This window comes from Rana temporaria, chromosome 2 (assembly GCF_905171775.1).
Source record: "Rana temporaria chromosome 2, aRanTem1.1, whole genome shotgun sequence".
In the NCBI taxonomy this organism is placed as follows: Eukaryota; Metazoa; Chordata; class Amphibia; order Anura; family Ranidae; genus Rana; species Rana temporaria.
In genome coordinates, this window is record NC_053490.1 from 485,421,403 (window position 1) to 485,445,652 (window position 24,250).

At 45.8% G+C, this 24,250-nt stretch overlaps 1 protein-coding gene across 1 annotated transcript in view; it reads left to right on the plus strand.

Moving 5' to 3' along the window:
- Positions 1-24,250, plus strand: part of LOC120927844 (multidrug resistance-associated protein 1-like) — a 124,105-nt gene that overhangs the window by 81,443 nt on the left and 18,412 nt on the right. The window contains exons 16-22 of the mRNA XM_040338798.1: positions 5,464-5,539; positions 9,619-9,679; positions 12,715-12,934; positions 14,597-14,751; positions 16,445-16,600; positions 17,702-17,901; positions 21,116-21,242. Of these exons, the coding sequence (XP_040194732.1) occupies positions 5,464-5,539; positions 9,619-9,679; positions 12,715-12,934; positions 14,597-14,751; positions 16,445-16,600; positions 17,702-17,901; positions 21,116-21,242 (995 nt within the window). The remainder of the gene's footprint in view (positions 1-5,463; positions 5,540-9,618; positions 9,680-12,714; positions 12,935-14,596; positions 14,752-16,444; positions 16,601-17,701; positions 17,902-21,115; positions 21,243-24,250) is intronic.

Below are 24,250 nucleotides of genomic sequence, written 5' to 3' on the forward strand. Positions count from 1 at the left end.
ATCATCCAAGAATAGAAATAGTATGGCACAACTGCAAATCTACCGAGACATGGCTGTCCACCTAAACTGACAGGCTGGGCAAGGAGAGCATTAATCAGAGAAGCAGCCAGGAGACCCATTGTAACTGGAGGAGCTGCAGAGATCCACAGCTCAGGTGGGAGAATCTGTCCACAGGACAACTATTATTTGTGCACTCCACAAATCTGGCCTTTATGGAAGACTGGCAAGAAGAACACCATTGTTGAAAGAACACCATAAGAAGTCCCATATCGGAGAAGCCATGTGGGGGACACAGCAAACATGTAGAAGAAGGTGCTCTGGTCAGATGAGACAAGAATTGAACTTTTTGGCCTAAAAGCAAAACGCTATGTGTGGCGGAAAACTAATGCTGCACATCACCCTGAACACACCATCCCCACTGTGAAACATGCTGGTGGCAGCATCATGTTGTGGGGATGCTTTTCTTCAGCAGGGACAGGGAAGCTGGTTAGAAATGATGGGAAGATGGAGCCAAATACAGGGCAATCTTAAAAGAAAACCTGCTAGAGTCTACAAATAACTTGAGTCTGTGGCAGGATAACGACCCTAAACATACAGCCAGAGCTACAATGGAATAGTTTAGATCAAAGCATATTCATGTGCTAGAATGTCACAGTCCAGATCTAAATCCCATTGAGAATCTGTGGCAAGACTTATAAATTGCTGTTCACAGACGCTCTCTGTCCAATCTGACAGAGCTAGAGCTATTTTGCAAAGAAGAATGGGCAAAAATGTTACTCTATGGCCCAGATTCAGGTAGAATTGCGCGATATTTGCGGGGGAGCAGGGCAACGACTTTGCCCTGCGCCCCCGCAAATATTTTGCGCTGCCCTCGATTCACGGAGCAGTAGCTCCGTGAATTGCGAGGGCGCGCCGGCAAATTTGCCCGGCGTAAACGCGCACAAGTTAAATGATCCCGCCGGGGGCGGGAATCATTTAAATTAGGCGCGCTCCCGCGCCGAGCGTACAGCGCATGCTCCGTCGGGAAACTTTCCCGACGTGCATTGCGGCAAATGACGTCGCAAGGACGTCATTTGCTTCAAAGTGAACGTGAATGGCGTCCAGCGCCATTCACGAAGCACTTACGCAAACAACGTGAAATTCAAATTTCACGTCGCGGGAGCGGCGGCTATACTTTAGCATTGGCTGCCCCTACTATTAGAAGGGGCAGCCTTGCGCTAAAGTTGCCGTACGGAAACTCTGTACCTGGCTTGCGCGGGGCCCGCGCAAGTTTGTGAATCAGTTGGTAGTATGCAATTTGCATACTACAGCCTGATCACAATGGGAGTGCCCCCTAGCGGCAAGCACAAGAATGCAGCCTAAAATCTGCGAGGCATAAGTGCCTTATGCCGCGCAGATTTTAGGCTGCAGTCGGTGTAACGAGGTTCCTGAATCAGGAGCACTCGTTACACCGGAGCAAGTAAGCAATTGCGCCGTGTAACTTATGGTTACACGGGCGCAATTACTTCTTGAATCTGGGCCTATATGTGCAAAGCTGGTAGAGACATCCCCAAAAAGACTTGCAGCTGTAATTGCAGTGAAAGAGGGTTCTACAAAGTATTGAAACCCATTTATCATTTTCCTTCCACTTCACAATTATGTGCCATTTTGTGTTGGTCTATCACATAAAACCCCAATAAAATACACTTACGGTTTTGGTTGTAAAATGACAAAATTTGGAAAATTTCAAAGGGTGTGAATACTTTTTCAAGGCACTGTAGGTATTTAGAGACCGACTGCACAAATGCGCACACATGGTCGGATTTCTGTGCTCGGTTTTGGCAGGTTGCCACTATACTGGCTGGTGGCGTTTGTGTGCTCGCCAGTGGCGGCTGGTGCTCCAAATTTTTGGAAAAATAAAAAATGTGCAGCCTCACTGTGCCCATCAATTGTCACCACTGTTCCATGCCATCAAACGCAGCCACTGTGCCATGCCAAACGCAGCCACTGTGCCATGCCATCAAATGCAGCCACTGTGCCATGCCATCAAACGCAGCCACTGTGCCATCAATTGTCACCACTGTGCCATTCCATCAAACGCAGCCACTGTGCCATGCCATCAAATGCAGCCACTGTGCCATGCCATCAAACACAGCCATTGTGCCATCAATTGTTGCCACTGTGCCAATTGTCGCCACTGTGCCCATTGATGTCACTGTGCCCTTTAATTGTCGCCACTGTGCCCATTCATGCCGCTGTGCCAATTGTCCCCATTGTTGCCAATGTGCCCATTGATGTCACTGTGCCCTTAGTCGCCGCTGTGCCCTGTAAAATGTCTCTTCCCCCCCCCCGCCCAGCACTTTCCTTTACTGGAGTCAGCCATCCACGTCCCTCGATGTCTTCTCCCACCCTCGATGATGCTTCAACCAATCAGGTTACCGATAGCCAGAACCGGTGAACCTGATTGGCTGAGACGCCTGTCAGTCTTATCCAAGGAACGCACCGCCGGTATGTCCCGAGGATAAGCATTCGGAAGCCGACTACAGCCTGAGGGCTGTACTCGGAAAGCCTATCAGAGCCGCTGGCTCTGATAGGCACTTCCGTACAGCCAACCAGCTGCGGCGACAATAACATAGATTCATGCAATGCAATGAATCTATGTTATTAGTCATTGGCAGTGCGGAGCCAGAGGGGGCGGCGCTTCAGCGCACCATATGCCACACAATAGCGGCTTAGTAATACACTATCTACTGGGTTTGCTCTGTGACGTAGCTATCCCAGGAGGTATTGGGGTCCGGCTTAGGCTGGTAATACAGAAATGCTGCTTTGCAGTTAAGAAATAAATAAAAAGGTAGAAAATAGAATTACAAGTTTTAGCATTTGTGAAAGGGGGAAAGGGGGGCGGAATGAAATAAAAAAAGGTTGTTGACATGGATTTAGTTCTGCTTTTAAGTTGGGAATTGCCAGTACATCTTCAGTGGTGCAGCACCCTTATATAGGTAAAAGTTAAACTATTGTTACTAGACATCAGCCATCCCTGAAGTGTATTATTTGATCTAAACTTTTCTCTTTAATACATTGAATAAAAAGATAATGTGAAAAATCTAGCTATAAAAAAAATAAAACAGACCCTGGCCATGACTGCCAATGCTGGGATAGTGGTGGAACCTGTTATGTCTTTGTTCCTACATTACTATGTTTGCACAATTATTACTGGTTGTATGTTCAGCTGGGTCTTGTTTGTTGTGTTATACTGTAGAGCCAAGTACTATTTAATGTATTGAATAATAATAGCAGCCCTCAAAATTTCCACTCGCCTGCTAGCATTTGGCGAGTGGATTTAACCTGGGGGCGAGTGATGACAGGGCTGCATGACCAATGTCCCTCCAATCTGTGCCTACACTTAGAGTCCCGATGCGATTGGCGGCCGAAGAGGAAAGGTGCATGCTCGGGAAAAGTAGTCTGGTGAGCCGCGCACAGGCAGAGCAGTACACAGGTGCTCTCCTTACAATTCTCATTAAGCCATGGGACCCAACAGTATGACCTCTCTGAGCCTGCCCCCCTCCCCCGGGCCCTGACCAATGTAGCTGGAGAGCAGAGAGCAGGGAGCAGAAAGTAATGAGTGAGGTGGAGGATTGCGAAAATTACCACTCCGGGTGTCCCGGGTAGGCAGTGCAGCGCTCACTGAAAGTTGCCCTGACATGAGAGTGGTAGCCTTCCAGTTTGTGCAGTTTTCTTCTCCTTGTGCTCTATGTAGGTGTCCAGCAGTTCAGCCTGAGCACTGTGAGCAGACTGGTCTCAATGTGTGCTGTGCGCTGTCAGTGTGCGCTGTGCTATGGTGTCAACGGCTGTGCAGTTGTGGGGACATGCAAGCGTGGAGCCGCACACACAGGCTCCTGATGATGAGATGAATGGGAGAGAGAGAGAGGATGGATGGGAGTTGCAGAGGAGACAGCAAGAGAATGGGGAAGAGATCCAGTTCTAGTGCCCTGTCCCTCTGGTCTGCCCCCAGTGCCCTGTCCCTCTGGTCTGCCCCCAGTGCCCTGTCCCTCTGGTCTTCCCCCAGTGCCCTGTCCCTCTGGTCTGCCCCCAGTGCCCTGTCCCATTTTGTTAAAGTTGTTTTTGGTAATATTTAATTGTGTAGCTTGATTCTGCATAAAACATTTAACAGTGTCATTCCATGAGATAATCTACGAGGGCGTGTTTAGGGGCGCAATTAGGCGTGGAGCAGTGTATGAATTAGGTGGGGCAACTGGTGGCGAGTAACTCTTGAGGCCTGGCTAGTAGCTCAGGGCTTAAAATTTTGAGCCCTGATAATATAAAAGGCATTGCAATGCCTCTATACTGAGCAGAGATGTAGTGACTTTCCTGTTCTCATGAAGTCTGTGTTAATATAGATGCATAGCGTATTGGAAAGTTTTATTATTAAAGAGGAGTCCCCCACCCCCACCCCAAAAAAAAAAAAGTCAGCAGCCAAAAACACCGTAGCTTCTGACTTTTACTATTTGGGCACTCACCTGTCCAGGCATCCAGCGGCGTCCTCACCCAAGCCAATTCTTGAATCAGCTCTTGGGTGCTGGCGCCGCCATCTTGTCCAAGGGAAACCAGACGGTGAAGCCTTGCGGCCAGTTTCATACTGCGAATGCGCGAATCGCACTGCGCTCTGTGAATCGGTTGGCTGTGGGGGGAATAAGGGAGGACCACATTTCTTGCTCACTTTGCCATGGTGAACTCAACCGGAAGTGAGAGCGGGTACCTGTCAAAACCAGGTACCTGTTCCTCCCCCCCCCCCCCCAAAAGGTGCCAAATGTGGCAGTGATGGAGGGGGCAGACAAGCAGAGCTTCCCCTTTTGGGTGGAGCTTCGCTTTAAACATGGCTATGGGTTGTGTATTTGAAGACTGCCCATATGGCTGACGTGTGATGCTTTTCATATTCATTTTGCATACTAAAGTTGTAATTGGGTATATGTATATGTTTTGTACCCATATTATTGCTTTTTTTTTAAATGTCCTGTTTTAATTTCCACCTAAATGGGAGTACTCTGCATGGAGTGAAACCCTTCACCTATTTACCCAGAATTCCAATAAATGTATGATGGGTACCATAATGCGAAGTGAATTGGCCGAAGCTGCGATGTCCACACTCCCGCACACGCGCGTGGGAGCTGCCTTTCTCGGCACAGGGCTCGGAGGGACCGGCACTCGTGCCCTCAGAGCAGAGCGGGCTGTGTCCGTGTCCATGTCTGCTCTATATAAGCAGAGCAGACACGGACCTGTCATCTGCCTGCTCCACTCAGTGGACAGAACCCCCAGCTAAGGCAAACCAGATGAAAACAGATTCCGCCCTGTGTGAAAGGGGCCAAGGCTGGCTTTGTTGTTTTTTATTTTTGATGAGCTATTTATTTTTATCTTGATGTTTTTAGCTGGAGTTTTTTGATTTAAAAGAGTGACATGTTTTTATAACAAAAATTACTTTTCTGTTAGCAAATCTTATAAAAGAAACCAAAAATGTCAAGATCGATCAGAGACAAGCCCCAGATAATCTGGCTCAAAAAGACAGGTAAGACTTCCGTCTGGAAGATAATGCAGTTTATGTAGAAGAGAAATAGATACACAATATGTAAGTAAAAATACAGTTTGATACAAACAACAGCTAAGGCAGTAGAAAACCCAGAAGAAAACATTTACTATATTGCACCTTACCAATTCTTATGCCGCGTACACACGATCGTTTTTTGGCATAAAAAAAACAACGTTTTAAAAAAATGTAATTCAAAATGATCGTGTGTCGGCTTCACATAATTTTTTGGGTTCCGAAAAACAACAAAAAAAAATTCGAGCATGCTTCATTTTTTAACAACGTTTTAAACTATGTCGTTTTTCGGGTTGTAAAAAATGATCGTGTGTGGGCTAAAACGACGTTAAAACCCCGCGCACGCTCGGAAGCAAGTTATGAGACGGGAGCGCTTGTTCTGGTAAAACTACCGTTCGTAATGGAGTAAGCACATTCATCACGCTGTAACAGACAGAAAAGCGCAAATCGTCTTTTACTAACACAAAATCAGCTAAAGCAGCCCCAAGAGTGGCGTCATCCGAATGGAACTTCCCCTTTATAGTGCCGTCGTACGTGTTGTACGTCACCGCGCTTTGCTAGAGAATTTTTTTTAAATGATCGTGTGTAGGCAACGTCGTTTTAACGATGAAGTTGGAAAAAACAATGTTTTTTCTAGATGCTGAATAACGTTGTTTTTTTCATGCCGAAAAACGATCGTGTGTACGCGGCATTAGATGTGATGACTACATTCTCCTTTTTTTTAGGGTTCATTCTAGTTTTATCTGGTGAGCCATTAATGCCACGTACACACGATCCGAATATTGTACGAAAAAAGTCGTCCGAGGAAGAATCGTCCGATAATCGGATCTTTAGTATAGGACATGCATGAAAATGTTCCTTGTACGATTTTCGTTGGGTCAGTACAGTTGTCATCCGAAAATACAATACAAATACATTACAACACATGACATCACTTCCGATTTTTTTTTTCTGTCGTCCGAGAATTTTCGTGACTTTAGTAACCTATTCAATTTCTACTTGTGACTAGTAAACGGAAAAAGTCGGATGATCTGTCGACCGATTTTCGGATCGTGTGTACGTGGCATTAGTCTGTTGTTTTTTTAACCCCCCTGGTGGTATTCCCGAGTCTGACTCGGGGGTTACATTTTCGTGCTGCGATCGGTAACCTCGAGTCAGACTCGGGCTTGCCTCGCAGAATCCACAGGCTTGGTTTACTTACCTTGTCCCTGGATCCAGCGATGCTACCGCGCTGTGTGAGCGAGCAGGACCTCGCTCGATTCACACAGCGTCCTCCTGTGCCGCCGATCTCCGTTCCCTGCGACGTTACGATGCACGGGAGCGGAGAACGGCGCCAAATTCAAAAAGGTAAACAAACACATTACATACAGTATACTGTAATCTTATAGATTACAGTACTGTATGTAAAAAATACACACCCCCCTTGTCCCTAGTGGTCTGCCCAGTGCCCTACATGTTCTTTTATATAATAAAAACTGTTCTTTCTGCCTGCAAACTGTAGATTGTCCATAGCAACCAAAAATGTCTTTTTATGTCAAAAATGGTTTTAGAGCAGCTAGAAAACAGCGATAATAAATTATAATCACTTGCAGAATTGTGCGATAGCGATTTGTGGGGAAATTCGTCATAAAAAAATAAAAGTAATGACAGCGACAATTCTGCAACTGAGCAAATTTCAGTGATTTTGAGTTGATTACATTATTGAATAATTTTTATTAGAATTATATTATTATTTGTTATAATTATTTATAATTATTTATTATATTATAATTTATCATTTTGTTTTTAAAAAAACTGCCATACCCGGGATGCCTACTAGACTCTTGTTTGGTCAGATCTAAGTGAGTTATTCCAAAGAATTACAGGCCTACAGTATAAAACGCCAAATTTCCTTGCAAATAATGGTACCGCTTTCAGCACCTTTTTTCTGAAATAATCATACCGTTAGGGAGGTTAACAGAACATGCTCTCTTTTGCAGTTACAGGGATGAGACAAACCTTTTAACACTGGAAGGGGTGCTCAAATTGATCAGCTTTATTTATGTAAAACCTTCATCCCAATAGGGAAAATACAGTTTTTGCTGTAAGGCCCCTATCACATGGGGCAGACCCCTTTATGTTCAGTAGGGGATCTTTCTGCTGATTACTTGCTGAGCAGAGCAGAGCGGGTGGATGACAGGTCTGTGTCAGCTCGGTTTATGTAGAGCGGACATAGCCTACTCTGTTCTATGGGTGGTTGGGTGTAAATGGACCCTTTGCTGTCCCCCTATGACAGAAATTCAAGGATAGGCTCTTTTTGGCAGGATCACGGGTAATTGTACAAACATAAAAGATGAACTCCAAGAAAAGGAAAATTCTCCCTTGCATTGGGCAGCTTTAGGCCCCTTTCACACGATCGGCCCGCAAATATCCGCCTGTTTGATTTTTAGGCGGATCTGAGCGGGTCACCCATTGACTTGTATGGGCAGGTGGATGTCAGCATAGATAGGCCTGCTGACGCCCGCCTGCCATCCGATCCGACAAGATCCACTGAAAACAGACGGATGGCGATATGTTCACCATCCGTCTAGCGGATTGGATCGGAAGAAAACGGGCATGCTGTTCATTTTCATCTGATTTCCCCATAGAAAACAGCGGGGCTCCGACAGGTCCATCCCTGCACAGTGAGCAGAGATAGACCTGTCATCCGCCTGCTCAGTGGGGATCAACAGAGCGAACCCTCGCTGAACTAGCGGAGTCCGCTGACCAGATCCGCCCCATGTGAAGGGGCCTAAATCCTCCTCTTCTGCAAGCTCCTTTCAGGCTTGAAGACTGATCTCCACAGCCTCTGCTTCTCCATGTTCTGGCAGTCACAGGTCCTCTGATGTCATCAAGTCCAATGCAGCGTCCATAGCCCCAAAGTAGAAATGAGGATGCTGAGGAACAGTGCACTGCTAGAATATAATGGAGTACAGGGGAGCACTGACTTTTGGGGGAGTGGAGAAACCGGTAAGTAAAACTGATTTTTGTTGTCCCTTAGAACTAAATGACAATCTTCTGCAACTCTTTAGCCTCGTACACACGATCGGATTTTCCAACAGGAATTGTGTGATGACAGGCTGTTGTCGGAAAATCTGACCGTTTGTATGCTGCATTGGACAATTGTTGTTGGATTTTCCGCCAACAAATGTTGGATAGCATGCATTAAGATTTTCCAACAACAATTGTGTGTTGTCGAATTATCCGATCGTGTGTACAGAAGTCCTTCGGACAAAACTCCAAAGTACAAACGTGCATGCTCAGAAGCAGTGCTAATACAACATTAGCAGAATTTGCCCTAAGAGTGGCGCTGGAGCTGAAAACCCACATAGTTTTTTGTTTGTTGGCCAACAATTGTGTACCATTTGTATGCAAGACAAGTTCCTGGCCAACGCCCTTTGGACAAAAGTCCTACGCTTTATCTTCAGAAAATCCGATCGTGTGTACCAGGCTTTACAGTGCTGGGAGAGCCCCACTGCAGGGGAGAATTTTTCCTTTCCATGTAAATACCCAGCCCCAATGTGGCAGAATACATTTTGACCTACATTCATAAAGAAAGATTATTTATTTGCAAAATGTTATAACAGAAACAAAGAAAAACTTTTTTTATATATATCATTTTTGGTATTTTTTCAATTATTTAGCAATAAATAAAAATCCCCAGTGGTGATTGAATACCACCAAAATAAAGCTCTATTTGGGTGAACAAAATGATAAAAATTTGATTTGGGTACAGCGGTTGGATGACTGCGCAATTGTCATTCAAAGTGTGACAGCGCTGAAAGCTGAAAATTGGTCTGGACAGGAAGGGGGTAAAAGTGCCCGGTATTGAAGTGGTAAACTTTATGGGTCACAATTAAAAAGGCACAAAGTGAAAGTAAAATGGAAGGCATAATAGAAGGGAAGGAAACCAATACCGGGTAAAGATATATTTTAGGTAGTGATGTATAACAGAGATCCTTAGTAGTTTAACAAGGTTTTCCATAAACTGGATAGAACTTATTTAAACGTGTCCATGTCTTGCCCAGGTCAGTGTTCGAGATGCCAAATGCTTCAAGAATGAATAAAGAGAAGGTGGCCACGGGAAGTGTAAGTGTTCAATCTTCACGTTTCCGCAGTTCATATAATACCGTAGATCAAGGATCTCCAAACTTTCTAAACAAAGGGCCAGTTTACTGTCGTTCAAACTTTAGGGGGGCCAGTGGAAATAAACAATGTGTCATTGTTGGTGTCAGTGGGAGGAATCAGTGCTGATCCTGACCTCCCTGGGGCCCTAAGCAAAATGACATGTCACATTAAAGTTGAGAAGCGGGGGGGGGGCACTGCTGACAGTGACATGTCACATTAAAGATTACAGTTGAGAAGCGGGGGGAGGGGGTGTTCTGCTGTCGGAAATGACATCTTACATTAAATTGAGAAGCGGGGGGTGCTGACTTCTTTTCTCTTCTCCCATGCAGCCAGCGAGCTAAGAAGCGGGGTGAGGAGCCGAAAATTACTTTTCACCAGGCGGGGCCTCTAGTAATTTGGGGGGCCCTCTGCAGCTTTGTGGGGCCCTAAGCGGCTTGCATAGTGAGCCTATAGGGCGGTTCGGCCCGGGGAGGAATTATTCACCATCATTGGTGTCAGTGGGAGGAATTATTCACCATCATTGGTGTCAGTGGGCAGAATAGTGCTCCATCATTGGTGTCAGTGGGCAGAATAGTGCTCCATCATTGGTGTCAGTGGGCAGAATAGTGCTCCATCATTGGTGTCAGTGGGCAGAATAGTGCTCCATCATTGGTGTCAGTGGGCAGAATAGTGCTCCATCATTGGTGTCAGTGGGCAGAATAGTGCTCCATCATTGGTGTCAGTGGGCAGAATAGTGCTCCATCATTGGTGTCAGTGGGCAGAATAGTGCTCCATCATTGGTGTCAGTGGGCAGAATAGTGCTCCATCATTGGTGTCAGTGGGCAGAATAGTGCTCCATCATTGGTGTCAGTGGGCAGAATAGTGCTCCATCATTGGTGTCAGTGGGCAGAATAGTGCTCCATCATTGGTGTCAGTGGGAGGAATTATTTCCTATCGTTGGTGTCAGTGGGAGGAATTATTCCCCATCTTTGGTGTCAGTGGGTAGAATAGTGCTATATCTTTGGTGTCAGTAGGCAGAATAGTGCTCCATCTTTGGTGTCAGTGGGCAGAATAGTGCTCCATCTTTGGTGTCAGTGGGCAGAATAGTGCTCCATCTTTGGTGTCAGTGGGCAGAATAGTGCTATATTGTTTGTGTCAGTGGCAAGAATTATGTCTCAAGGGCCAGATAAAGACAAGGAAAGGGCCACATCTGGCCCCCGGGCCGCAGTTTGCAGACCACTGCCTTAGATTGTAAGCTCCCCGAGGACAGGGACTGATGCGTCTGTGACTGTATATATAAAGCACTGTATGAAATTGTTGTCACTATATAAATATCCATAATAAATAAATAAAAAAAAATATACACAAACATCAAACTCTCTATTGAGGCATATCGGAGAATGCAGGGGCAAGTAAATGGATCACGCCTATGACTTTAAATTATAACGTATCTTTTTTTTGCACTCCTTGGCTCTGGGAAAAATTCAGTAATCTGCAAAAAATCAGCTATGTGATTTTCTTAAAAGAAATCAGTACAATCTCTGTAAAGCACAGCTGTACTAGAACTAGGGGCTCAGTAATGGTTCCACCAATCATTTCAGAATTCTCACTATAGCTGGTCATACACAGGCTAACTGATAAAAAATAAATCCTTCACCCACACAAACAAGACAGATAAAGGAGTGTCCCCCCTATCCCCCCCCCTCCCCCTCATCCCCGGTTCCTGCTGGGACATTGTATTCTGACAACGACATCCTCTGCTGTCAGAATACACTGATCTGCGGCTGCAATGGATTTGCTGCCACTCACTGATTGAGGAAAATCTTTCAACAGGTCTGTTTCACAGAAGGTGATCAATTCAATGGGTTTTGATCAGTGTATGGCCAACTTTACTGTTAGCTGTCAGTAGTGGTGCAATGAATAGTGTATAGCAAGCCTAACTGACACAGTACAGTTAAGCACTACCAAGCAGGCTTGGACTATGTTCTTGTCTGTGGTGGGAGGGGGCGCTAGTTGGGGTGGGGGGAAAGGCAGTAGGTGGAGGGATCTGTCAGAGGGGGTCTTTTGGGGGTGAGGTTTGCATTGCAGTGTTGGGTGTTCCGTTGGCAGGTTGCCGGGTCAAACATTTTCTTAAAAAAAAATAAAGGGGAAAAAAATCTTGCATGTAGAGGACCATGTGGAGCAGAGGGATGAAGTTTTGTAGGGTGAGGAGCTGCTTTGAGGATGCTGTAGGCTTCCTGCAACACCCTCCTAGCAACCAGTGATGCTGCAGTAAACAGCATCAGGTCTCTGTAATTGACAGCAGGCAGCAGGAATATTATGTAGCCAATAGCAGGCTGTCTATTGGTAAGGATCCACCCTGCCTACTGCCAATCACAAGGGCAGCCAACCTGATGGGGAACTAGTGTCTGTGATCCCCATGAGGCTCCTGGTACAAAATTTCCCTCTCCGTGGCAGCTGGTTCTCCATTTTTCTGGGGGCAGCAAACATAGCCCGCCCCCCACCAGATTCACACTTACCCCATCCAGGTCGCGGCTTCCCGGCTTCCTAAGACTGCTAATGTCACAAGTGGGTGGGCTCGGGGGCAGTGCTCTGTCCCCCGAGCCCAACCTTTTTGAAGTCAAGGCTCTAATCATGTGCTTCAAAAATAAACTTGTAGAAATCTATGCATCAGACGCCCTTCATAGAGATTAGGGGGCGGCCCATGGAGATTAGGGGTGGCGCCCCTTATGAACCGGCCGCCACTCCCTCTGCCACGCTGACAGATGCAGTGGCGAGGAGGAAGCACACTCCAACCCCAGTGTGCCCTCACACACTCGGTGCATGCCCCAGATTCATGGACCTGTCTACAACTGGTACATGAATCTTTCCCAACAGTGACATTTCTTGTGTGAAGGAACGTTGGAATTCTAAAGAGTGTTTTAGATACAGTGTCATCCTGCTATTTTAATGCAAATATTGCTTTTCTTACCTCCTCTATATCTAGTTCAATTGCTAATAGACGTTTGGCTTTCTAGATGAAAATGTCAGTGGTGATGAAATACCTTCACGCTTTTGGATGGTTCTGGGTGATGTTCACAATAGTAGCTTACATAGGACAGAATGCTATGGCTATTGGACAAAACGTGTGGCTGAGTAGATGGACAACAGAGGCCAAGCAAGTAAAAGATACAGCAGAATGGGTCGACCAGAGGAACAATCGGCTGGGGATCTATGGACTTCTGGGGTTTTTACAAGGTGAAGGCATTGTTATCTTTTTTGTTTATATGTGCAATTTATTTTTGGCTGTAAATTTAAAGTTTTGTAATTTAAAAAAATATACCGTATATATTGACTCATAATAATGTACCGTACCTCCAAAGGAACCACTGGCTATGATTGTCCCTTTCCCTCAAACTTGGTGCACACACAGCCAAGCGCAGAACATTTCCTCCTGCTCTATGGCTCAGTAACAATCTAGGAAGTGTCTATTAAGCCTCATACACACAATCGGACTTCCAACCAACTTTTACGTGGATTTCGGCCTGAAGGGCATTGGCCGTGAACTTGTTCTGCATACATACGGCACATTTTCAGCCAACATTCACCAAACCACGTGTTTTTTCAGCTCTTTACCGCCACCCTTTGGGCAACTTCTGCTATTAGTGGCTGATGTTTAACATTGGTTCTAAGCATGCGTGTTTGTACATGGGATTTTAGTTGAACCAACTTGCGTACACACGATCGGATAAATCGATGTAACAGATTTATTGCCCAACAGTTGGTGAGCATGAACAGCCAACTTTTGTTGTCATTAATTCAGCCAACATCTGTCTGATGGAGCATACACACGGTCGGATTGTAATGGTAATGTATTTATGCACAGTGGAATGTTCATTATTGATAAACTTAGTGTATGCCATTGTGTTAGCTGGCCAAGTCAGCAAACAACCTTTACAATAGGTGCAATTGGAAATATTGAAGAAAGTAGGTGTGCAGAATATACTGTAGATGGTCTAGTGCCAGATACTAAGTGTTAAAAATTAGTTTAGATGCTCCTGGCATGCTGATGGACCAGGCTTTGGAAACCCATTTGGAAATGTGTTCAGCCCCCAGGCCCTCATGTCCGTTTGTGAAGGAAATGTTCAACTTTCACGCTGAGTATAAAAGCCCTTTAAGCTGGGCTTACATATGTGCGGCCGCTATTTCCAGCCCTGGGCCCAGTGCGTTTCTGATCACCGATATATGTGCGATTCATGTCTGAATTTTTGCCTGAATTCGCACCTGAACAAGACCCAAAAACGCACGGGAATCTTTTGGAATTCGCACCTCGGCCCCAGACATGTGTGAACTGGCTCCCTTGAGAGACGGTCGCACTTGCATGTAATGCAAATTAGATGTGGTGAAAACTTCATCTAATTCGCACATATGTGAAACCGGCCTTATGTCTTGTACACATGATCAGTTTTCCCGGCGGTAAAAAGTCCGCTGGGAAAACCAAGGGTAAAACCGAGAACCGGCTCGGTAGCTTTTTCCCCCTACACATGGCCGGTTTTCCTGGCAGGAAAACTACCATGAGAGTTTGGTCGGGAAACCCGGCCGTACATATGCTCCACCGCATGCTTTCCCCAATGAAAAACTGCCGGCTTAAAAACCGGCGGGAAAAAAGAAGAAAACATGTCCTCATTTTTCCCGCCGGGTTTCCCGGCGGTTTTCCTGTTGGGGAAAACTGCTATGGAGCGATACACACGGCCGGTTTTCAGGGCCAAAAGCTGTCATGGCAGTTTTCCCGACGGGAAAAATTGTCCTGTGTATGCGGCTTTTGAGTGACAAACTGTCAGGTAATTAAGATAGAAATGTTTGTCTCTTGTGGCATTGTAAATGTATCATAACCATTTCCACTCTATGTGATCGCTTTAGGCGTTTTTGTCTGCTATGGTGCCTATGTGATCACAAGAGGAACAATCTGCGCCTCTCGCTCACTCCACAACCAGATGTTAGACAATATCTTACACCTACCACTCCAGTTTTTTGAAACGACACCCATGGGTCAAGTATTGAACCGCTTCACTAAGGTAAGTCCTGGGCAGAGTCATACCCCACCCAATGCATTTATTCTAATGTGATTTGAAGATCAGGAAAAAACATTAAATAAATATATATATTGTGAGGGGTTAGCTCGGTAGCGGGGTGTTGGGCCCTTGGATGGCTTCACCACACACTGAATTTATACAGACTGGCAGTCGAAGACGGTTGAAAACAAAGTTCTTGGTTTATTTTTCCATCTTGCTGGAAAACAATTGCAAGCATCCAAACAGCATAAACAAAATCAAACATAAAATAAATCCTAGCCACTCTGGGCGTCTACCTTCCACACAGGAACTTATCTATGAAGTCTAACACAGCCTACTGCTGGGTAGACAGTGCTGGTCATACAGCACTAAACAATAGTCTTTTGATATAACACAGGAAAAAGTCAATGGTCTCCTCACCTCATCAGGAGACTTTCTGGCACTGCTCTCCTACTCACACAGCCTTAGGAGTGATGCAGCAACCAAGTGGAACCCTCTGGCTACTTATAAAGGCCTTGATTGCCTCACTCTGAACAGCTGGAGTCTTTCAACGCCCTTAGACCTTGTCTGGCTCTTCTCGCAGTCGACGCCTAATAATGATTAGTGTATTGTCTAAGCAAGGCAGAAATGTATGTCCCGTTTGTGACAACACCCACAGATTTACCTGACTTCCTGTCACAATATATATATATATACACTCACAAAGAGAAGAGGAAGCCGCTCACTGTTTCAAATGTATGTTATGCTCTGATGTACACACTGTTCCACTTAGGGCCCCAATGAGGAAGCTCTGCATGGAGTAAAACCCATTGGAGTGTCTGCTACAAGTGGAACAGTGTGTACATCAGAGCATGACAAACATGTGTAGAAGGCTTTGAAACAGTGAGTGGCTTCCCCTTCTCTTTGTGGGCATTCCGTATGGAGCAGTCCGTGAGTCAGAGACCACTACTGCGAGCCAGCACTCTTGAGTTGTAGGACTTGTTAGGAGGTGTACCTATAGTACTTTGTCCACTGTTTCTAAATGACTTTTAAACCTAGGTATAAGTACCAACCTGCACCCCCTCCCTTCTTGCTGTGGTCAATCTGAGACCAGTTATGAAGGAGATGGTTGATTCATAACTGTAGCATGTCTTGACTGTGAGCACTTTCTTGAGACAAGCAATGGCAAGAGGAATGCAGAGGTAGGGGCACATGTCAACATCTGCATTCCTCTTGCCATTGCTTGTCTCAGGAATGTGTTCACAGTCGAGACATGCTGTAGCTATAAACCAACCATCCCATCATAGATGTTGGATAGAACTGGAGATCTCTATCGGAAAAAGCCAACAAGGTAATTTGATATCTATAATGCATATAAATAAATAAATAAATAAATATATAAAACAAGATGTGCTGCCATATGAGGAGTCTAGGCCCACTGGTCAAACTCTGTACATCTTTATGGGCTGCCTTGATTCCCATACAGTAAGTTGCTTTGTGGAGATGCAGTGCTGAGTTGATCAGGGATATCCAAAAACAAGTGTAGGTGCTTTAGACAACTTTTGTTTGTCCTTGTATGTTGGATTTGTGAGCATAAAAAAACTAAGAAATCAGTCGAAAAAATTGGATTTAAATCAGTTTATTTATTTTAAAAAATTTTATCCATTATTTCTGATATTTCCTGTAACTTCTATCCTCCTTTTTATTTTATTTTAAGGACATATATGTGATAGACGAGCGCTTTCATTACTATTTAAGAACATGGTTAAACTGTATGCTGGATGTGCTGGGCACTATACTGGTCATTGTCTGTGCCACCCCGCTGTTCTTAGTGGCCATTGTTCCCCTAGGATTTTTATACCTTCTCATCCAGGTAAGCAACAAATCCAATGCAATCTGCAAGTCAATGGACCTCTGTAAAAAATAGTCTTCCTTGACTCTGCCCAACCTCTATAGCTCTATCAAGGGATTTATAATATTTAGTTCACTTCTAACTGTCACTGTCACAGACTACACACCTTAGATTAAAAAAAAATAGATTTTACGCAAGAACTTGAATATCCATTTAATTCCGTAAAGACTGCAGCAGGTTCTGTGCTGGAATCATTGCTCCTGAACCCGCCTGAGCTCATCCCTACTGCTGTCTGCTCTCTTAGGTGAAATCCGAAGTCCTCTGTCCCCCGCAGCCGTTATCTTCAGGTGCCGGTACGTTAATATGAGCCTGTTACAGTCACTCATCCAGAGTGTTGACTAAGCCCACCCTTTCCACCTCCTCCTCAATTCATAGAAGCTGTACTACAGCTTACATAAAATAAAAACGCTCTATGAATGGAGGAGGTGGATCTTTTATTCATCCACCCAACCTCCATTTGTAGAGTGCTTTTAACTGTTGGAAGCTATACTACAGCTTGTGTGAATTGAGGAAGGGGCCGGTAGAAGCAGACATAGTTGCCACTCTTGACAAGAGACTGTTACAGGTCCAGCAGCTCGTAATAACTCCTGCAGCATTCAAAGTTCATGGCAGCAGGTGTATGATGGGGTGGATAGACAGGAGACTTCAGATTTCAACTAAAGCCAGCCATAGATGGAGCTACGGTCAGTGTTGCTGGAGGTATCCCTCCCCCGCAGCCATTGTGTTCTCTCATTGGGGGGTGGGGGGGGGGAGCTGGCCCCGCCGGGAGAGCATGCTGATTACTGCTAGCGGCTAGAATGGAACTAGAATCAACTTGAGTACATTCAGCCTGCCCATACTGTACATGGTTCAAATCTCAGCCAGTCCCTGCTGAACTGGCCAAGATTTGAATTAGTCTATGGCCATTTAAGAGAGCAGCCTTCAGCACAAGGGACGATTCTCATTAAATGTAAGTACTGTCTCTTGTGCTGATTTAAAAAAAAAAAAAACTTCAGCTTTAATTATTTTTTAATATACAGATTGGAAAGATCACTGTTGATGTGTCTTCTCTCCTGTGATCAGAGATATTATATCGCCAGCTCGCGACAAATCCGCAGACTCGATGGGGCTTCTCGTTCCCCAGTCATCTCACACTTCAGCGAGACGTTGTCAGGGGCTTCGACAATCAGAGCCTACGGGCATCAGGAGAGGTTCATCGGACAGAACAAGGATGCAGTGAATGAAAATTTGGTCTGCTACTACAATAATGTGATTTCTAACAGGTACTGGTGTACAGAGTGGTGTGATGTAATGTGCATTCACCTTCCATGACTACTTGGGTGTGTATCCACTATCCACCACAAAAAGGTCTGAGACTCCTTAGATGTCTTAAATTAAAATGTATGATCACTCAAGACTTTTTTCTTAGTACTCCCATCAGATTTTTGCTATTATCTGGGGCTGACACTTTACTGATCAGATGCCGATCAGCAGACATTTTTCCGTCATGCCCCTACGACGGAAGCCGGACTGGCCATACACACAGGCTGAATGTCGCCTGAGTTCTATTGAACCGGTTGATACCACCCAATATTTGGCCCACGAGACACGTCACGAAAAAAGATTGTTCATCTGACAACCTTTTATTAGATCTTTTTTTTTTGTTAGAATAAACTTTCTTGGATAAACTAATAGTTGACTCAAACTTAAACTTCTCTTGAAATGCGATGTCTACAGCAGGGCATAGATACTAGAGCAGTGGTCTCCAAACTGTGGCCCCGGGCCCGATGCGGCCCTTGGGGCAATTTTCCTTCCACTGATACATGACACTATTCCTCCCACTGATACCAGTGATGTGGCACTATTAATCATACTGACACCAATGATGGGGCACTATTTCTCCCACTGACACCAGCGATAGGGCTCTATTCCTCCCCCTAATACCCTAATACCAAAGATGTATTGTTTACTCCCACTGATGCCAGGACAATTTCTACTGGCCACAGTCCGGCCCCCCTAAAGTCTGTTTAAAATGTTTGGAGACCCCTGCACTAGAGGATGGTCAGACATGTAGGCATGATTTAATTGCCCTTAAAGGAGAAGTCCAGCCTGAGCCATTTAGGCTGGGCTTCTCCTCTGTGTCACAGGAGTGCAATTCGTTTTGCACTCCTGTGACCCATTTTCAGAGAACAGTCTGAAGTCCGCTCTCCGCTGACGTCACTGCCATCAGTCGGGGCAGCGCATCATCACGACTTACAAGTCGGGATCCGCCAGCTGCCTTGATTGATGGCCGTCTCAGCGAGCCGCTGAGACGGACGCTCCCCGCCCCTCCACTACTCAGCGCTCCAATGAGCGCTGAGAAGTAGAGCAGAAGCAATGCTGAGTAACAGTCAGCATCGCTTTGCTCGGGGAGGTGAGAGAACCGAGCCATCGGCGGTGTTCAGTGGCTCGGTTCTCAGTTCAGAGACGCCATGGGACAGCTGCAGCATCAGTCTGATGCTCCATCCACCTAAGTAAGTATGAATAGGGGGGGAAAAAACCTGCTTCTCTTTTAAATCGACTCGTTCCACTATTGCACCCAATGAACTTTGGTTGTCAGTGTCCGTGTGTGACCTATAAACATCCGGTAATATGCTAAAGCATCTGAAAGGGACCAGAGAAGCAGACCATCTTCATGTCTATGGACGGCATTAGACTAGTTTTTAAGTGATCCAACCCTCCTCTGCTCTGATGGGTCAATGATCTGCACAAGCCATCTTGAGGGAAAATAAGGTGATAACCAACTTTAGTCCATACGAAAGCTCACACAAGAAACACGGGGGAAGAGTTACTAAAACTGGAGAGTGCAAAATCTGGATCAGGTTTCATTGTTGAAGCTTAATTTAAAGTGATACTAAAGCTTTGAATATTTTTTTTTTAGATAAAAAACATGTCATAATTACCTCCCTGGCCCCGATCCTCGTCTTCTGGGGTCCCTCGGCGGCTGTCTCGGCTCCTCCCCGCTTCTATTAACCCCCTCTGGGAAGCGTTCTCCCCTCTAGGAAGCGTTCTACCTTGCGGGCACTCGGCCCCGCCCCTCGCTTCATTGAAGTTGATTGACAGCGACGCGAGCCAATGGCTGCTATCAATCTATCCAATGAAGAGCCGAGAAGACCGAGCAAAGGAAGAGCGCGTTCGCGACGCAGGACTTTCCAGGGATCAGGTATATAAAAGGGGGGGGGGGGGGTTGGCTGTTCCAGCAATCATCAGATGTTTTTTCACCTTAAAGCGGATGTGCCAGTAAAAAAAATATTAAAAGCCAGCAGCTACAAATACTGCAGCTGCTGACTTTTAATATTAGGACACTTACCTGTCCTGGAGTCCAGCGCCGTCCGCAGCAGAGGACGAGCGATCGCTCGTCTCTCTGCTGCTCCCCCCGCCATCCTCAGTGAGGGAACCAGGAAGTGAAGCGCCCCGGCTTCACTACCCGGTTCCCTAAGGCGCATGCGCGAGTTGCGCTGCGCCGCTGATTGGCTCCCGCTGTGCTCTGGGAGCCGAGTGTTCCCAGAGCACTACTGGGGGAGGACGGAAGGAGAAAACTGCCCGCAGAAAACCCGAGACTGTGTGGCCGGAAGTGGGTGCAAATACCTGTCTTTAGACAGGTATCTGCACCCCCCTCCCCCCTGAAAGGTGTCAAATGTGACACCGGAGGGGGGGCGGGTTCCGATCAGCGTGAGTTCCACTTTAGGGTGGAGCTCCGCTTTAATGCATAGGATAAGGTGAAAAACATGAACCTTTAAAACCCCTTTAATAAGCTGAAGTTAGAAGCTGATTGGTTACTATGCACAGCTGCACCAGATTCTGAGTGATGCAGTTTTAGTAAATCAACTCCACTGTCAGGACCAGGTACTATAAATGAGAGGCCAATGTGTCCCCTATCATTGTTCTCATTTATATGTCGTGAATGGATCTTTTTCCTAAGGCCTTGTACTCACGGCAGGACATGTCCGATGAAAACGGTCTGCAGACCGTTTCCATCGGACATGTCTGGCCGGGGACTGCCCGGGGACTTCTGTTCGATGGCTATACACACCATCGAACAGAAGCCCGCGCGTAAACATTACGCGGGGCGTGTCCGCGGTGTCGCCGCGTCGATGACGCGGTGTCGCCGCGACAATGACGCGGCGACGTGGGCGGGCCGCCTTAAATATGCTTCCACGCATGCGTCGAAGTCATTCGACGCATGCGAGGGATGCGGGCGGCAGGACATGTACGGTAGGTCTGTACAGACGACCGTACATGTCCGGGCGGACAGGTTTCCAGCGGACTGTTTTAAAACAAGTCCGGGAAACAGTTGTCCGCTGGAAACCTGTCCGATCCGTCCCAAAATGGTCCGCTCGGGCCAACACACGGCCAAACATGTCTGCTGAAACTGGTCTGCGGACCAGTTTCAGCAGACATGTTTGGTCGTGAGTACGGGGCCTTAGACTCATTTTTTCTTTCATCATTGGTCAAAAGGTGGCTTGCGGTGAGATTGGAATTTCTTGGGAACTTGATGGTTTTCTTTGCTGCTTTGTTTGCCATGCAAGGCAGTGATAAAATGACTTCTGGAACAGTGGGATTGTCCATCACCTATGCTCTAAATGTAAGTACATACATGTACAGGTAATATATTTAAATTGAAGGGGGGGGGGTCACCTGAATGGTGATAAAATATATTTTAGCCTGGAAACTAAAGGTGCCCATTGACTGTAAAAGGTGATTGAAAGTAAAAGCAAGATCCAAGCATTCTCCATCATTTCTGTTTTCCTGTACTTACATAAAGGTGAACTGTGAGCCTGTCCTCAGTAGCTCACCACTGTATTGCTTTCCTCACTGCCTCACTGTATGTGGTGAGGTGAATGTGATAATAGGGAACCATCCTCCGCTCTAAAGCTATGCTCACGTCGTCTTCAGGAGATCAGGTCCTGGACTGAGAAGAAGCCGATGACGTCATGACCATCAACAACTTGATTCTACCCATAAGATCAAAACGCTGGCAACCCGAGAGCTTCTTTGTTATGGAACTTTTATTAGCGCACTTACAGCAATTGCAACATCATTAAAATGCATTTCGGCCGAAGCCTTACTCATAGAATTTTAATAAAGTTGCAATTGCCGTAGGTTCTCAAAGTTCCATAACGAAGAAGCTCTCGGGTTGCCGGATTTCTGAAGTTATAGATTTGTATTGGATGTTTTGACCTGGACACCAACACTCCACTCATATATCTTTTAATACTGCGGTGGAGCATGGGTAAGTCTCCTTTTGTATCTAACTTGATTCTACAAACCCAGGTTGGAGCAGTGTGGTGCAGTGGCAGAAGACACTCAGTCCAGTTACAGAAAACAGAACTATATTGAAAATTAAGTTTAGCTATACACAACAATCCCCGTAGGAAGGCACCCGACCGGCGAGCCTTTAGAGGTAGTAACAGTGATGAAAAGTAGCGGGAGGTCTCAGGTGTGCCAACAGCATCTGTCTCGAGGGGCGGAATGCAGCCTGGCCGGTCCATACCCAAAAGGGAAGGCTTCCAGGAAGGATGGCGTGTCCTGGTAATTTCCCTACTCATCTGGATCCTCACCCTGACACTAAGCACTGTCCCTGACAGATGAGTGACCTGAACCCATTCTAGCCACACATGAAATGCACATCAAACCTGGGAGCCAGGGTCTAAAATAGACTCTGCCTGACCCAAGATGGTCACCAAAGTCACATGGGGTGCCAGCCTCCAATCAGATGCTGCCTCTCTGTGACCGATTAAACCATAGAGGAATTAGGTTCCTCTCGCCTTCCTCCTCCACCTGCATTGCCACTGTGAACCAGCACCACCTGCAGTGGAGAAAGTAGACTGCACCTACCTACAGTCCCACATGGACTTAGTTGTAGAGATGAATGTGACAGATTGGCTGAGCAAAACTAAGCAAACATTTTGCTGTTTCCTTTAACATTGGGTTAGATTCCATTTTTATATCCTTAAGGACTTGGTTGGTTGCTGGGGGATAGCTGCATTTCAGTCTTCTCATTGTCTTGCTAATGCTGAAATGCTAATTTATATCAGAGAGCATTGTACTAATTTACAGTTAAAATTCTCCAGATACATGTGAGGCCCCGTACACACGACAGAGTTTCTCGGCAGAATTCACCGAGAAACTCGGTCAAAACCCGGATTCTGCCGAGAAACTCTGTCGTGTGTACAGTTTTGGCTCGATGGAGCCGCCGAGGAACTCGACGAGAAAATAGAGAACATGTTCTCTATTTTCTCGTTGTTCTATGGGAGAAGGCGGCCCGCTGAGCTCCTCGGCAGCTTCATCCCAAAACTCGACGAGGAACTCGACGTGCCAAGCACGTCGAGTTCCTCTGTCGTGTGTACGGGGCCTGATAGTCAGGAAACTTTAAAAATAATGTATACTCCTTGTCATTGATTTGGTTTTAGATGTACATTTTTAATGCATGTTGCTATTTTCAAATATCTTGTTTCCGCATATAGTTTGTAATTGTATATGTGCACCATACTTGTTTATGACTTGTGTAGACTCCGCTTTCTGCTTTGCAGAGCTGCATAATATTGCATCTTTATGCCTCATTTGCATAAGTCTAAGGAGTTGATTTCCTAAAACTGAAGAGTGCAAAATCTGGATCTGGGTGTTTTTTTTTTGTCAAAGCTTAATTGAACAAGCTAAAAATAGAAGCTGATTGGCTACCATGCACAGCTGCACCATATTTTGCACTCCAGTTGTAGTAAATCAGCCCATTTGCCAACTCATTAAAAACAATGCATACCCTGTGTGGCTGCTATCTTATATTACCAGCTGTTAAAGTGGAGGTTCACCCTAAAAACGTTTTTTTACATTAAAAAGTACAAGAGTAAGGACATTACATTTCGGCAGTTTTTTTTTTTTTTTTTGCTCTGTACTTACCTTTATATCTGGATTTTGCCCAGGGCTTCCGCATTCTGACGACTCTGGGACTGGGCGTTCCTATCCCTGCCTCAGGCTTCCGATGACTGCGGGACTGGGCATTCCTATCCTTTCGTTGGATGATTGACGGTTTGTAAAACAGGTGACTTGTCGCACAACGCGCGTCACCAGATTTCCGGAAATACCCGAGCTAAGAGTCGGCACTATACGGCGCCTGCGCCCGCCGTGTAGAGCTGACTGCACAGGCGCCGTATAGTGCCGACTCGCAGCTCGGCTCTTTCCCGACGTCTGGTGACGCGCGTTGTGCGACAGGTCACCTGTTTCACAAGACGTCAATCATCGAACGGAAGAATAGGAACGCCCAGTCCTGCAGTCATCGGAACCCGGAAGCCCTGGACAACATCAGGATATAAAGGTATGTGCTGAGAGAAAAAAAAATGCCAAAATGTAATGTCCTTAACATGCTGGATCTGCTAGATGCAATTAAAAATATTTTTTTTTGGGTGAACCCCCACTTTAAGGGAGGCAGAGTGATTGCAAATTCAGCATTTGCTCCCTCTAGTGGTCCATCTGCAAATCACTATATTAAATTTAATAACTGTAACGTGGAAGGGCAAACATGTAAAAATGTGAAAGTCACATAAAGAATCACTTTAAGGTAAACACTGTAGTAATAATAACACATAATATGTACAC